The sequence below is a fragment of the Gymnoscopelus braueri genome (assembly GCF_963280865.1).
Source record: "Gymnoscopelus braueri genome assembly, chromosome: 7".
Taxonomy (NCBI): domain Eukaryota; kingdom Metazoa; phylum Chordata; class Actinopteri; order Myctophiformes; family Myctophidae; genus Gymnoscopelus; species Gymnoscopelus braueri.
The window spans coordinates 30,879,744-30,895,295 of record NC_137608.1 but is presented as its reverse complement, the minus strand read 5'-3'; the positions used below and the strand labels follow the sequence as shown (position 1 = coordinate 30,895,295).

Genomic DNA, 15,552 nt, shown 5'->3' with positions numbered 1-15,552 from the left:
GAACCTTGTCTTACAAGACATTGACACATTTTGTTTTGTCAGTACACAGAGTCGTAAACATAAGTGTGTGTTGAGAGAGAGAGAGAGAGAGAGAGAGAGAGAGAGAGAGAGAGAGAGAGAGAGAGAGAGAGAGAGAGAGAGAGAGAGAGAGAGAGAGAGAGAGAGAGAGAGAGAGAGAGAGAGAGAGAGAGAGAGAGAGAGAGAGAGAGAGAGAGAGAGAGAGAGAGAGAGAGAGAGAGGGGTGTGGTGGGCCAGTTGCCTGCATCCCATTGTCCTTAGAACAAGAATAGAATCGTCTCATCTATTTACCAAAGACTTGAAACAGTTGTGGAAGCATCCCATTGTCCTTAGAACAAGAATAGAATCTTCTCTTCTATTTACCAAAGACTTGAAACAGTTGTGGAAGAATCACTTACAGTAGCTCAATCACAATACAATAGACTAAGCCATGACATCCGGCAACAGAATGTTTGTCTTTCTTTGAATGAAGAACACATCATGGTGATAACTTGGTGAAACTGTGGGTCTTTCTTCAGTTCGTTTTTAAATCAATACTAGCTGTCTGTAGGTAGCCAGAGATGTTCAAGAACATAAATTGAAGCATAAATCTGTCCAGTGTCCCCGATGGTCACCAGTATTCTAGGTAAACTTTGTAAGCAAATGATGAATGATTTTTAGGGAATACAACGTAATCTGAGGGCAGCCTGTGACTTCAGTGATAATATAATACATGGTGAAATAGCTTTGTTTCAACATAGATCTGCTGTAGCTGTAGGCTGTTGTTCTTCCTCTCTGTGGAACATGGAGGGAGTGCCTCTCCTTTCAAGTTGACATATGACCCCTGCTCTGTGCCTGCTGCTGGGTAGAGATGAGATTTAGAGCAAAAGTTAAACTATAAACCCACTTTCCAAGAAGTGCCATGTGACTTCAATCTGAAATGAACATGAGCTATATATACACAAGTCCAGGCTCCTTATGATTTCCATATGCCTGTTGTGTTATTGTTTTTCGTATCTCCATTACTTCATGAGTGCCCACGGATAGTGCTATGTTTTGTATCCAAAGCTATGATGTCTCGGCAGTGCTGAATTCCATAATGTGTGTGTGTGTGTGTGTGTGTGTGTGTGTGTGTGTGTGTGTGTGTGTGTGTGTGTGTGTGTGTGTGTGTGTGTGTGTGTGTGTGTGTGTGTGTACGTGACACTAGAATGTGTTTAGTCCAGATGTAGCACTGCATGTTTTGTTACGTCAATGGTGGAGGAGAAGTTATGAAGTCACGATAAGTGATGGTGTTACACAATGACACAATGAGTTAAAGGAGTTTCAATCACAGCTATAAAGATCAACACGTTTTCGCTGCAAAAGTGTCACGCACGCACGCACGCACGCACGCACGCACGCACGCACGCACACACACACAATCCCATTTCGAGGCTATAACCCACAGCTGTTCTAGAGCTCATTATAGTGCAGGAAAACAGAGATGTTTGCACTGATGTCATTTGATCACACATAGACTCCAGAGAGCCAATTTCACTAACCAGCTGTGTCACTGCGCTGCTGACCATGAGTTTCAGGCTCTCAGGTGAGATGATTGGACTAACAGGCAACCAAAAGCCCAGGGTGCAATGTTTATCAAGGCTGTATGAAAAGGAACCAGAGAGGCGTCAAATCACACCAGAGCTTTAATGACATACATGGACGAATACCTCGCAAAGATATTCAACGCTTGCAAAGCAGTGATTCTGATGCAGTAACAGTGCCTATTGTCAACTGTATCATTCTTGTTACCACTACATAAACAGGAAGGAGGAAAGTTTGAGGTGGTGAGACAGTGCTGGGGGGGGGGGGTCATGTTGAGCACACAGCACAGCATTACCTCAGAGGAGTGCAAACAATGAGGTCAGATGTAGCTGTGGTGGGGAGGTGAGGCACTATGTTTGGGTTTTAGGATGGATCCAGCTGGGCCACTGGGACAGTTTTTCTTTCTTGCCTTTCTCCAACAAAAGAAAAAATGGCAGAAGGAGGAGGGGGCACTAAAACGCATTCACCCACAGTCTTATGTGGCCTCACTATTGGCTATAAGTCACACACAGTCAAATCTGGAGTCTTAATTTAAAGGACGACTTCACCCATTTTCAACCTATCCTCATATTACTGGTCCTCACTAATGCTCATTATAATATGGTACCATTTTTGTCAACTCTGTGTCTCAGAGGAGGGCTGTGGAAAGTTCAGGAACCTGCCTACCAGTGACATCATCAATGGGGAATCCAAGCTAATAGAACTGCAGGCTTTCTATTTCTCGAAAGTTAGCATGCTATAATGGAAGTAATTGTTCTCACGTTAATAAAAATCAAAATAAACGTGTTTTAAAAAAAACAACAATGATTTTTTTTTCCAAACGTTTTTTGATTGCTAGGCGGGTTTCTGAACTGTACACAGACCCAGTAGATTTATTTTCTATCGTTTTATCATGAGCATTAACGAGGACCAATTATTTGAAGATAGGTTGAAAATTTTACTCGGAGAGTGTAAACATGGATCCACAATGATCAGTTTTTAGAGTCAAATTAACACTTTATTTGAATGTATACCAGCACGCACGCACACACACACACACACACACACACACACACACACACACACACACACACACACACACACACACACACACACACACACACACACACACACACACACACACACACACACACACCACACACTAGCTAGTATACTAACCCGATCTCCAGAGATTACCGTAACATTGCACGGAACGAGTGCACTTCATTCCGTGGATAGCCGCCTCGGAACTCCCGAATTGCGTGCATATGGTACGGCGCTGCCTTGTGACAAAACCATTTCGGAGGCGCGCAGTCACAGGCGAATTGTCCCCCCGTGAAGGACCACCGAGGGAGCTAAGGCGACCGAGTTGCCGTCCTGAACGGTGGGACATTCGCCTGTGCCTACTCAGCGCCGTTTGAGTTATGTACCGATAGGCACAGAATCGTAAATTTTATTGTGGGGACTGCTCTGCTTCCGGGTTTTTCCGTGTTGCGACTGGTTACGCCCACCGTGGGACTCGCCGTACATATGCACGCAATTTGGGAGTTCCGAGGCGACTATCCACGGAATGAAGTGCACTGTTCCGTGCAATGTTACGGTATTCTCTGGAGATCAGGCTGAGTATACGCAGCTTTTAATTTACTACACACATCATTGCCAGTAATGGAGTTTATTTGAGTTTTCCCAGGTCCCCCTATGAGCTCCCAGCAGCAGGCCATTAGGAGCGCTCTTCTTGTTAATTACAGTCTTCCAGCCCACACTTCCCCCCTCCTCTCTCTCTCCGACTGCTGTTGCTCTCAATGTGCTCAGGCACACACAGACGCGTCGATGAGATGTGCACGCAGACGTGCACATCAAAAACACGCTTACACGCGTGCATGTACACGCACACTCGTGTGAGAGGATGACGGATGTGATTAGTGCGGTGGTTTTCAACCTTTTTCATGCCAAGGACCCCTAAATTGATATGTATTTGGCCGCGGACCCCCATCTGAAAATGTTTTGTGCCAGGGACCCCCAGAAGCAGAGATTTGAGTTAAAAAAATGCTTTAGAAAATATATATATTCAAACATATGCACACTTCAAGATTTTTCAAAAAGAGCAGATCTATACAAGCTCATAGTGCGGCACTCGCGATGTGAGCTTGTATATCTGCTCTTTTTGAATAGCCAAAGCTAAGTGGTTAAAATGATTATGACGCTATGTTAACTCATTTCGCTGGGGACCCCCTGGTACCCCCTCAAGGACCACTGGATGAAAACCACTGGATTAGTGTACATCTACAACAAGAAGTATCTTTCTTTCCATATGCAATGATGATCCATGCTTTTTGAATTTAATTTCCCCAGTGCTTTCTCTTCCTGTCAGTATAACAGCATATGTCCATCATTTCCCCTGTCAGGACCCCGTGGTCCACCAGGTCTCTCAGCAGATAGAGGCCTTCCGGGACCTCCTGGGCCCCCAGGTCCCCCAGCACCAGCCAGTGCCCGGATCCCAGAACCAGACCGCGGTAAGACCAGGGATAGCAACTATTGTATTCCACACACAAATGTATGAAATTAATGACATTACCATACTCTGGGTTTGTATGTAAAAGTGCAGCTCATAACTTTTCACACCCAAGAGTTTGGAGCTGTCCCAAAGGTGAATGTCCAGATGGATAGTCCATCCCTGTCAGACAACCGTCTCCACCCCCTTCTCCTCACATTAGGTGGTCTCTTTCTAGGCCAAACCAGTGGATTTGACGATCAGTTCAAACGAAATCAATTTGCCAGGACTGTCCAACACATAGTCAAGCTATAGACTGTAAATACTGTAGTTTAGTGAGAGGTGTGGACTGGTCATTTCAACCTTTGTTTTAAAGTGCACGCTTCCTTTGTATCATTACTCATAGATCAGTAAGTATGTATTGTGTATTTTAGATGCTATGCATGTTCATGAGTGTTCTTACAGGCACAAACTGAGAGGTTTTTAACTTTCAAGTCACAGGGGAGTGAAAGAAAAGAGACGTAATATACCACTAATATAGTAAAGGGCTGATTGTATGGAATATGTTTGAATGGGAACTCCCTATTCTGTCTACCAGCCAAAACAGAATTGAACCGAAGGTCATTTACTGGAGGCAGAGAAGGTCTGGTATTGACACAAATGCCACATGCTGAGATAAGAACCTGTCCGCCACTGATGTCACTGAACAACTTCCAGATGTAGTCAGTGCAGACAGCTGAGGAGGGGAGTGGGGGCGTACCCTAACTTTCAAGCTTAGCGGCACAGCAGTGTTATTATTATTACGCCGTGGCTCTGTCTGTCTGTCTGTCCAGATTTCTTCACTTATGCTTTATATTTGATGAAATATTGAACTTAAATGTTATAATGGAAATCAAAGGGGCTCTGATCGGGCTGAAACCATGCCCAAATGTGGAATCACACATCATACATACGTCATAGATGACTGACATAACATGCTATAGCCACAAGTCCGAGATCCACATGGGAGCCACGCCAATGACCCAGCCTAGTTTAGGTATACATAAAACACTCAGACACACAGAATATAGAGATGTGTAAGTTGTTGGTTGACGTCAGGGTAAATTGAGATCGGTGCAATGAACTCTTCACACTGGGAGCCATTCATTTCAACATGAAATGAAAATAGGGAACGTGGGGGTTCTGTGTTAAGCGTCCTTTGGAAAATACTGGCTTATTGCCTTTTGTGTCTGGTTGTGGAGGTTGGAATTCCCTGTGCAGAACAGAACTGTGTGTCTGGGCCTCTGTGAAACCCAGAGGCCTGCTGCTACTTGGGTTCAAATCTGGTTCTTCATTAATATGTTACTGCATGACAACCCCAAAACAGTAATATGACATAGTATTTGCATCTAGAAAAGGTGCAATACGATAGGGCTGTCCCCTCATATTATATATAACATATTATATAATTATTGATCAATTGGTCGGTTAGTCTGCAAAGACTTTGTTAGTTGATTAGTCGTTTTTGTATTAGTTTATTTTTCCATGCTGAATGACATTTCAGAATGAATGACAAACTCTGGATAACCCTTTAATTCTACCAGTCTAATAGGCCAATAGCCAGTAGCCACTGTGAAATCAACTGTAGAATGTTCAGTTCTGTACCTCACCAACCTGAAAAAGCTGGTCTCTGCATGACTTTATGTGGGAAATACAATGTTACAGATTTGTAGATTAAAGGGTTATTTTTTGATTAAAACAAAAGTTTTTTTGTTAAAAGGTTAAAGCTCTATATTGTGATAGTAATCATTGCTATATAGAGTGTTTGTTCAGTAACAGGAGTCTCCCTGTCTCTCCACCTCTATAAACAGAAAATACATTTTCAGGTAGGTGACAAAATGTCAGCCAATCAGGAGAGAGTACCCATTTATCAGCTTCATTTTTATAGTCTAATGTTCAATAAAGAGCTGGAGAGACATGGAGACTCCTGTTACTGAACAAACACTCTATAGCGATGAGTACTATCAGAATATAGAGCTATTTATCACTTATTTTAACCAAAGAAAATCACTTACCCTACCTTTAAATAAAGTTGACAAATTCCTTTGACGTTTGTAAAAAAAAAAAAAATCAGCTTAGACAAAGTCAGAGTAATAGAGTAAGAGAACTATTTGACTGTCACTTCTGGTCTTTAGCTATTACTGGTATGAAACTGGCAGCTGGGAGATGTTTCTGGCCAACAGGCATTTATTTCACCCCGTTTCTCTTGAAACCCAGTGCTGTGATTGGAACTATGTTCGCTGTCAGTATGAGACAACCCAATAACCACACACATTTCCTCTATCACTCTCAAATTACCTTTCTCACATATCACTCTATTCCATTCTTCTGCTCTCTGTCCACTGAATCAGTGCATGGAAAGAGTTATTTATACCATACTCCATACATTTTGTATGAATGGAAAACAATGGTTTAGAGATCATTATTATTTTCGGTAAATTATTTTCCTTTTTCTTTTTGTTCATGCTGTAGAGAACCTGTGTGTACCACCTTCTTTTCTTTAATTGTTTTAGTGTTCAAGATTTTCAACTGCTGCCAAGGCTTTTAGCTAAATTCTGAGCGTTTGTGAGAATGCACTGCCCCCTACAGGCAATAACTGTTTAGTATATCCTCAGAGCCTTTCTGATCTCAATCTCTAATGCATGATCACACTTTTTATTATAGAAATATTAAATAAATCCTGTATCTAGAAACAAGAGATAAGAGATGAATCTGCTACCCCACCAACTAGACAGTTACCCCATTGTGATCATTAGAAACATTTGCAAATTATTTGATTATTACTTCACAAGCATAATATATCTTATTTTTTTTGTTTCATCATTATTACATTGTATTGTATTTTATTTGTTTATTTGTTGTTTGGTGTTAGTATTGTAGTACATGAAGCCAGAATCACAATACAATACATATTCTATTATGTTGGAATATTTCTTTGGAAGGAGTAGTTTGTGTCACAAATAATGTTTTCATTATCCTTGGCGACAAGACTAAGATGATCAACTTATTTTTTCACTTCAGGTCAGGGAAAAGACCTCTTCCACTCCAACACATTCCATGACTCACGAGGGCCACCAATCCCAGGACCTCAAGGTCCTCCTGGACCTGTTGGTGGGTATTTCTCTCGACCCCACACTGGCACCTCTGTGTCACTATTGTCAGACCTGTTTAATAACTCTGATAGAAATGGTGTGTTTTTATGGTTTCATAGTTCCCTATACCGCGGGTATTCATGTGACAATGAGCCTATTCTGCTTCACCAGCGGGGTTAGGGGTACTGTCTACGTGTTTCGGTAGCGTTTTACTGCTACTTCAGCAGCCTCAGGGCACTATTTCGGCGCTGTTGTTGTGTAGATGCAATCCAGCGCCTTTTTCTGCTGTACTGTGAGCGTCCATGTCTCTGCCCCATACAGCAGTACTGACTCCATTGTAGCTCCGAACAGCCGCCTCTTGAGGTCATCTCCCATGTCAGATTTCCACACTCTCCTCATCTCATGCAGGGCATTCCAGGCAAGTGCCCTCCGGACCTTCGGACCGTTGAAGCAGTCCAGGCACCGAGATATTTGAAGTCCTCGACTACCTCGAGCACCGTCCCATCGGCAGTGGCAATGGTTTTGTCCTCTGTATTAAATGCCAATACTTTTGTTTTCTTGGCATTGAGCTTGAAGCCGATCTTCCTACACTCCATTTCTACTGCCATTGGTAGTTCTCTTCCTTTCTTTGCTGTATCCGAGACTAGGGCGATGTCATCTGCATAGTCGAGGTTCTTCATCGTAATGGGATGTACTCTATGCCTAGTCTTCCTCGGGACCAGCATGAATCCCAGTGTCTTCTCCCTGCCGCTGATTGCGAGTGTCAGGGCGTGGTCCATCTCTACAATAAACAGGAAGGGGACCAGGTGTCACCCTGTAGGACGCCCGCAAGGACTCTTTAGTGTCACCAGAATGCGTCTGAACCTTGGCTCGAGTCCAGCTATAGTTGCCTCTATCATCTGATCAGCTGGCCCCGGTCCTCACAGTGATTACAATGATTACCGCCCAGTTGCACTCACCCCCATAATGATGAAGTGCTTCGAGAGGCTAGTAAAGGCTCATATCGTTTCCAGACTCCCCCCCCACATTAACGGGTCAAATGTTGACCCGTTCCAGTTTGCCTACCGTGCTAATCGCTCTACAGAGGATGCCATTGCCTCTGTCCTACACCGGAGCCTAGCACATCTAGAGGGGAAGAACACCAGTGTGCGTATGCTGTTCTTGGACTTCAGCTCAGCATTCAACACTATTATCCCTCAGCAACTGGTTGACAAACTGGACCCCCTGGGCCTTGGCACCCCCCTGTGTAACTGGCTGCTGGACTTCCTAACAAACAGACCTCAATCTTTGCGGGTCGGAAACAATAACTCCAACGTCATCTCCCTGAGCACTGGCTCTCCCCAGGGCTGTGTTTTGAGTCCACTGCTGTTCACCTTGATGATCCATGACTGCTGTGCTAGGTTCAGTACCGACCACATGGTGAAATACGCAGACGACACGACAGTCGTGGGCCTCATCAGGGACGACAACGAGGACGCCTACAGGGAGGAAGTGAGACAGTTGGTGGGCTGGTGCAACACACACAATCTGGTCCTGAATGTCAACCAGACAAAAGAGATCATTGTTGACTTCAGACGGAACCAGCACAGCCACACACCACTCCTCATAAATGACACTGCAGTGGAGGTAGTAGCACCAAGTTCCTTGGGGGTACAGATCACAGACAGTCTGACATGGTCCTCAAATACGGCCTCTCTTGTAAAGAGAGCACAGAAAAGTCTGTTCTTTCTATGCCGGATGAGATGAGCCCAACTCCCCCCTCCCATCCTCACTATATTCTACAGGGGCACTATAGAGAGCATCCTGACCAACTACATCTCTGTCTGGTCTGGAAGCTGCAATGCATCAGACTGGAAAACTGTGCAGAGAGTGTTGAGGACAGCGGAGAAGATCATCAGGACCATCAGACTTGTGAACTTGTACAAGTGCAATATTCCCTATCCTTCTTCCTATATGCTGCACACATGCTCCTATTGTTGTGCAATATTTTGTTTCATCATGAACTGTGTTTTTAGTATTGTAGTATTTTAGCATCCTTTTAACTAGGAGTAGTTCTAGATCATAGCAAGTTTAGTTCATTTATGCATTTCATGTATATGTTGAATGACAATAAAAGCTATCTATCTATCTATCTGAACCATCTTCTCAGGAACCCTCGTAGGCCTGAAGAATGTTCATGAGTTTCCCTCAGTGAATGGTGTCAAAAGCTTTTTGGAAGTTGATGAAGGGGATCACCGCTGACAGGTTCCGCTCCCTGAATGTAAAAGATCTTCACAGCTTGAATACTAATTGTTATGTTTCATACACAGGTCCACCAGGTCCCAAAGGCCCAGTAGGACCACCTGGCCCAGCAGCACAGAATGTGAGCTCTCAGAATACTTTACTAAAGTTATACACCTTTTAAAAAGGAGCAAATGTCTGTCTGTCTGTCTGTCTGTCTGTCTGTCTGTCTGTCTGTCTGTCTGTCTGTCTGTCTGTCTGTCTGTCTAATCACTTTTCCATTTGTGGCTGTACAATTTGATTGTTGTGAATTTCAATGTCTTTTCTACCTCTTTATAGGGGAAACCTGGAGCCTCTGGAATTCAGGGCCCTGTGGGGCCAAAAGGAGAGCGAGGGGAGAGAGTGAGTATGACATCCAGAGTTCAATGACATTTGGTGGTTCTTTTCACATTCAACTCTTTTTTATTTCCTCAACTTCTTTAAACAGACCTCTGCCTTTGGTTTCTCAGGGTCCTTTGGGTTATCCGGGAGAGAGGGGCTTCAGAGGAGAGTCGGTAAGCCACCTCCACCTTGCTGCACTATGGCCCTGGGGAATAAGGCCAGAATAAACCAGTGTGTGCAGAAACATCAACACATGTCACAGCTGGTTAAATTACTGTAAACTACACTAACCAGCAACACCACAAACTTGGAAAGAATGGGTTCTTTCTATCTTAGTATGCTGCTGGAACCACTTTTATGGATGTCATTTAAAATAAAGTGTGTCCAATGTTTTTCTGTTAATGTTTTCCACAGGGAGCATCAGGTCTCAAGGGAGAGCCAGGAGAGAAGGGCCTGCCGGTAAGAGAGGTGATGTTTTGGTGGCGTGTGTACTTGCCCTGTACCTCACATACTTACTAAGTAAGAGTAGCACAGGTTGAGGACAGAGGGGAGTGTAGTGGCAAATTGTCTTCAAAACAACAACAAGGGAATCTTACACAGCCAGAAAATTAGTCCAATGTCCAGTCAAGCAGTGCAGGTTGGTGGCATTTTATTCAGCTTCTTTTACAGATAAAAACAGCAAACTTCATGGCAATGTCTGCCGGACTCTGACCCTGACGCTGGTAAAAAGAACTGTGCACCTGCCCGGTGCCTACTGAATGTGATTCTGTCCCTGTCTGATGACTTAAATAAATCCACCTGTGCTCCCCAATTTGCCCAACACCTTAAAAATAAAAGCATTTAGCTGGAACACAAATTAACTGGAATAATACGGTACATACAGCTGTAATCAAAATAATTCTACAGAACAAAACAAGAACAAATAAATCAATTACATGTGAAATAATACAAAACAGTGAAAAGCTCCAATAAGGAGTCTCCCCCTTAAAACATTAGTTGAATCCCCAAGCTGAAGATTTATGTGGAGTATTAAAGGAACTCTTCGCCTTTTTTCAACCTTATTTCCTTATTGGTCCTCACGAATGCCCACTATAGGATAATGGTACCATTTGGTACCATAATGGCATCATTTTTGTCTGTACTCACACAGGCTGTATGGATAGCTCAAAATGTACTGTACCTACCGATTACATCATTGGCAGGGTTTTCAAGCTACTGTACATTGTAAACTTTGATTTTGATGCAACAACCATGGTTAGTATTTGAATGAGTTAGCCTTCTAGGAAGAGAAAAGCTGTTTCCATGTGCTTGAAATCCTTGCCGATGATATCATGGACAGGTGCATTTAGGTACTAGGTACAAAAAGGGGAAGTGTTCCTTAAAAACATTTACTTTGTGTCTGTCTAATCCCTGCTTTTCTTTTACCTCTTTCTTATTTTACAAGAACAATCTAAATGTAAGAGATCTTTACTTATGCTACTACAAGTTCACTTGGCACAACAATCAATCTATTCAGTGACTTCAGTTTGATATAACCATGATCTACAGCTTTAGGTCATGGTTATAATCCCCCCCCCCCGCCCCCTTTTTTTATTTGTTTTTTTACACTCACCATGTTAACATGATTGTGATTGACCACACAGTGGTGTTCAGTTGCATCTCTTGCACTTGTGTTCAAAGATCATACCATCTTACTTATGGATAATGATCGTATGTGTGTTTTTTTTTTTATGTTTGACTGTTTGACTGTGTGTGTGTGTGTGTGCGTGTGCGTGTGTGTGTATGATTTGTTGTGTGTTATTTGGTGTTGATATTAACGTCTTGGTCCTTGGGGTGTGCTCTGGACTGTTGTCCCTCGTCATGACACTGTCCTCTCCACCCTAAAGCTGTCTGACTCCCTCTGCAAGCTACTGTCCCCATGGCTACCTTTCACAGTCACATTCTCAGCATCTGACTTTGGCATATACAGTACATACACATACAAACACAATCTGATGACTGAAATAGTGTAACTAGTTAGAATCTGATTATTGTCTTAATTGAGAAAACACCGCTCTATCTTACATCTTGTCGTTGACATTTCATTGAACACCCAAGAAAATTAGTGTAAATGTATATGCCAAATCGCTCCATATGTTTTGGTGGTGGGTTTAGGGGGTGGTGTGTTCTGAGGTGAGTGGAGTGGATACAGCTATCCTCTTTTACCCCATAATGCAATGCTGCATGGTTCCATCTTTAACAGCTGCACCAACTGCAATTTATTTTCTGGATGTAAAAATAAACTACAGAATGTGATTTATGGAGAAAGAAAAATTATGCAGATAACAAAGAAAAATGACAATTCTCTAAGCTCCAACCTTCCATAAGCTTGCTATTGAATTCCGTTATAAACAATCATGTATACAGAATTAGGTGACCTACTCAAACGTTGCCTTTTTCTGTAGAAATATACCATGGGCTTATCTCATTAATACATTTCTTAGAGGGAATCGCTCACCCAGACACCAATAGCATGAACTATTCTTTGCATGATTTCTATTGCATCGTAAATGTGATGTTCTTGAATGCATCTGTCTAACATCTCTACTTCAACTTTGTCATGTTTATTTCTGTAGGGATGACTCAAAGCCAGCAACAATTTAAATAAATAAACCCAAATGACATAGATTTAAAAGTAAAATATTACTGGTTTCATGTAGTCAAACTCTGATGTGTTTCTACTATTGTAACCACAGCAGTATTGAGTGAAATATTATGTGGTTATGAAAATACTTGCCTGGCTGAATGGCTACCTATCAAAATGGAATGTGAATGGCATGATCAATGCTGGGACAATGGACGTCAGCTGTGTTATGTCACCAACATGTGGCTGGTCTGTAATGTGCATGGTGTTGTTGGCCAGCCCGGCATGGCAGAGACTGGCTTAGTATAGCAGCATGGCCAGTGAATGAGGGAGGTAGAGAGATATAAGGATAGGATAATGTCAATGAGTGCTGGGCAGATACATGGACTGTTTTTAACCTTCTAACTGCTGTAATGAATTGAAAGAAAGAAATTTACTTGCACCATGGCGAGCAGGCGTTTGGCTTGTGCTCTTTACCTTGACGGCTGTATCTATCTTCACAGGGGGACGGAATACATCAGATCAGAGAGGCGCTGAAGATCTTAGCTGAGAGGGTTTTAATCCTCGAAACTATGATCGGTATTCATGGTGAGTAGGAGGCCTGAGATAGGGTCAGCTTTAGGCAGGGGTCAAGTAGGGTGGAGTCTCACATCCCCATCAAACTTCACTCTTTGGAGACACAGTGTGATCAGTCGCAAGCAGCCCCAGGACCTGGACTGCTGTTTCCACCCCCTCACACAAACCCCCTTGTCACTGCTCTTTGATAGGACATTAGCTTGCAGATGTTCCAAGACTTGCAGGCAGACCTTGAGCTTCTGGCTCGCAGGGTGACGTTGCTGGAGGCTATCATCTGGCCAGGTAATACAGAGAGACATCCTTCTACAGCTGTACTGCAAATAGCCACATGGCCCCTATTGGCACAGGAGCTAAGGGTTTTGTGGCTATAGGGATGACCAGTAGGCACACAAACTGAACATAATTATGTGAAATATATGATTATTTTTTTCCTCATACAGTACTGTACAACTGAAGAATTATGACTTTATTTTGAAACTATGAAACTTAATAGAATGTTATGCACCATAGGTTTGTCCTTTACAAGGTTATGTATACCAATGCATGTCATACACCTGACCTCAATTACAGCAATGTTAGGAAATTATGGACTTCTTATTGTTTCAGCTAATCATGTTGTAGTGAAAGCTTGAGCTTTATGAATTAAAGCTACAATCCGTAAGTTGTATATCCATTGTCTGCCTCTCCCAACAGAGAGAAGTAACTGTAACGTTCAAACTACAGCCAAGATGGCAGATCAATGGCTGTCTATGGCCGTCTGCTTCAAATAACCTTATTGCTGATGTCAACCAGTAGGTCTCCTACCCTACACCCAGGTTGAAATTTCTTAATGTAAGAGTAGGGAGACCAACCACTTGGATTGTAGATTTAACATGTAAAGAAATAAAATGACACAATCAAATCTATTGCCAATCAGATTCTTCAAGCCTCCTCAGTAGTAACTGATTGATTGGATACGTCAAAGTAGAGTCTGGTTATGTGGACATGCATTGGTTGGTAGGGTAGCCTGGTCCCAACTCCTTTCTATCTTCGACAGAGCCTGATCTGGGGTCTGGGGACGGCCTGTATGGCACGGCATCCCCAAGTTTCTACAGAGATAAGCGAGCAGGAGGATTTCCATTTCGACTTGCCTCGCCTCCTCTCTCCTCGGACACCAAGGTTCGAGGGAAGTAGCGCCCGGTGAACCTGAGGATCAGAGGCTGGGTCAACCACACCCTCCTTTTTGGTCTCTCTGGCACTCAACTGATTCAGACCTTATCTCATACCCCTCTGGGCTGAACCATCTGATTAAAGATGGGGAACACCTCAGGGAAACTCCACTGATACTCCAGAATGCCCACCTTGGCACCTTCATTGGGAATGAGTATGACCCCACCCCATACCCAACACTGTTCTCCTTATAGACCCAGAAGCTCACTCATTGTGTGTGGCCACAGCTTGGGACTTCAGCCTCAGGAAAATAAACAAGCAATTCATGGTGGATAAAAGGAAAATCTTTTTAAGAATCTTCTGTGGTGCTCAATAAGCTGGAAACTATTCTGGCCAATATGGGTCTTTAAGAGTAAAAAGGGGGGAATCGGATGTGAGAGGAAAAAAAAGAGGCTGGATCAGAGTTTGTTTTGTCTTTCACAATGTGTCTGGAATCTGAAGAGATTTCATTATTTAAGTATATTGAGCATGTACAATTTGCAGGACACAATTACACAAACAAACCTCTTCCTCTAATATTTTTTATACGTCTATTGTATTGTTTAACTTGATGTTATGTAGTGCACTAAAAAGATGAAGACATCTCCTCTCACTGAGATATCAGTTGCTGTCAGTGATCTGATCTAAAGTTTATTGGTGTGAGTTGGCTTATTCCCCTTTAAATACACATTAAGAAATGTACTATACTTACATTTATTTGTGTCCAAAAGAAGCACAAACCACACTGCATTTCAGTTATTTTGCATAGCCAGTGGATATGCAACTATCATAAGCCTTAGAAGAACCAAAAACCACATCAGAAGTCAAAGGTATCATTAGTTTATTAACTGTCTGGCATTCCATTTCAAACTCTCTGTTACTAGTGTCAGCTTTTAATACACTTCTCCCCTCCACTGCAAACACATAGACTGACATTCAGACTCATGCACACGCAAATAAGAAATAGTTAAACTTAATGGAGTTTGAACGCATTTTGCCCAATATTACATGGTAAATTTAAACTGGTTTTAAAGAATGAAAAAGACTTGATAATTGCTTTCTCATCTTACAAATATGTTGTGAATTATTTAAAATTATGATCAACTGTAGTTTCTTGTTTTGTATGCTGGTATGTGTAACTTCATTTTATATTTTGAGTTTTTTTTTATTGCTTGCAAATGTGTTGTGTTAAGATAATCCTGTCTAGATGGTTGGTATAATAAAAACATGTTCAGTGTTTTTAACAGGTCACCTGTCCTCAGTTTGTCGTAACTAGGCGATGCCCGTTGGGAACGCATGACCCTCCGGTTATACAATACCTATTGTACCCGTTGTCAGACTACTACGTGCAGAATCCCTGAGATCCCCATATATGGACATAA

General features: G+C 42.6%; 1 protein-coding gene across 1 annotated transcript; it reads left to right on the top strand.

Moving 5' to 3' along the window:
* Positions 1-1,563: 1,563 nt before the first annotated feature.
* emid1 (EMI domain containing 1) lies at positions 1,564-14,156 on the top strand (the record flags this gene model as incomplete). Its single annotated transcript, XM_080433569.1, has 9 exons — positions 1,564-1,582; positions 3,966-4,073; positions 7,112-7,201; positions 9,492-9,544; positions 9,742-9,804; positions 9,912-9,956; positions 10,198-10,242; positions 13,174-13,264; positions 14,019-14,156. 9 exons carry the CDS (start codon positions 1,564-1,566, stop codon positions 14,153-14,155), a joined length of 651 nt encoding a protein of 216 aa, XP_080289695.1. The 3' UTR covers position 14,156.
* Positions 14,157-15,552: the final 1,396 nt, after the last annotated feature.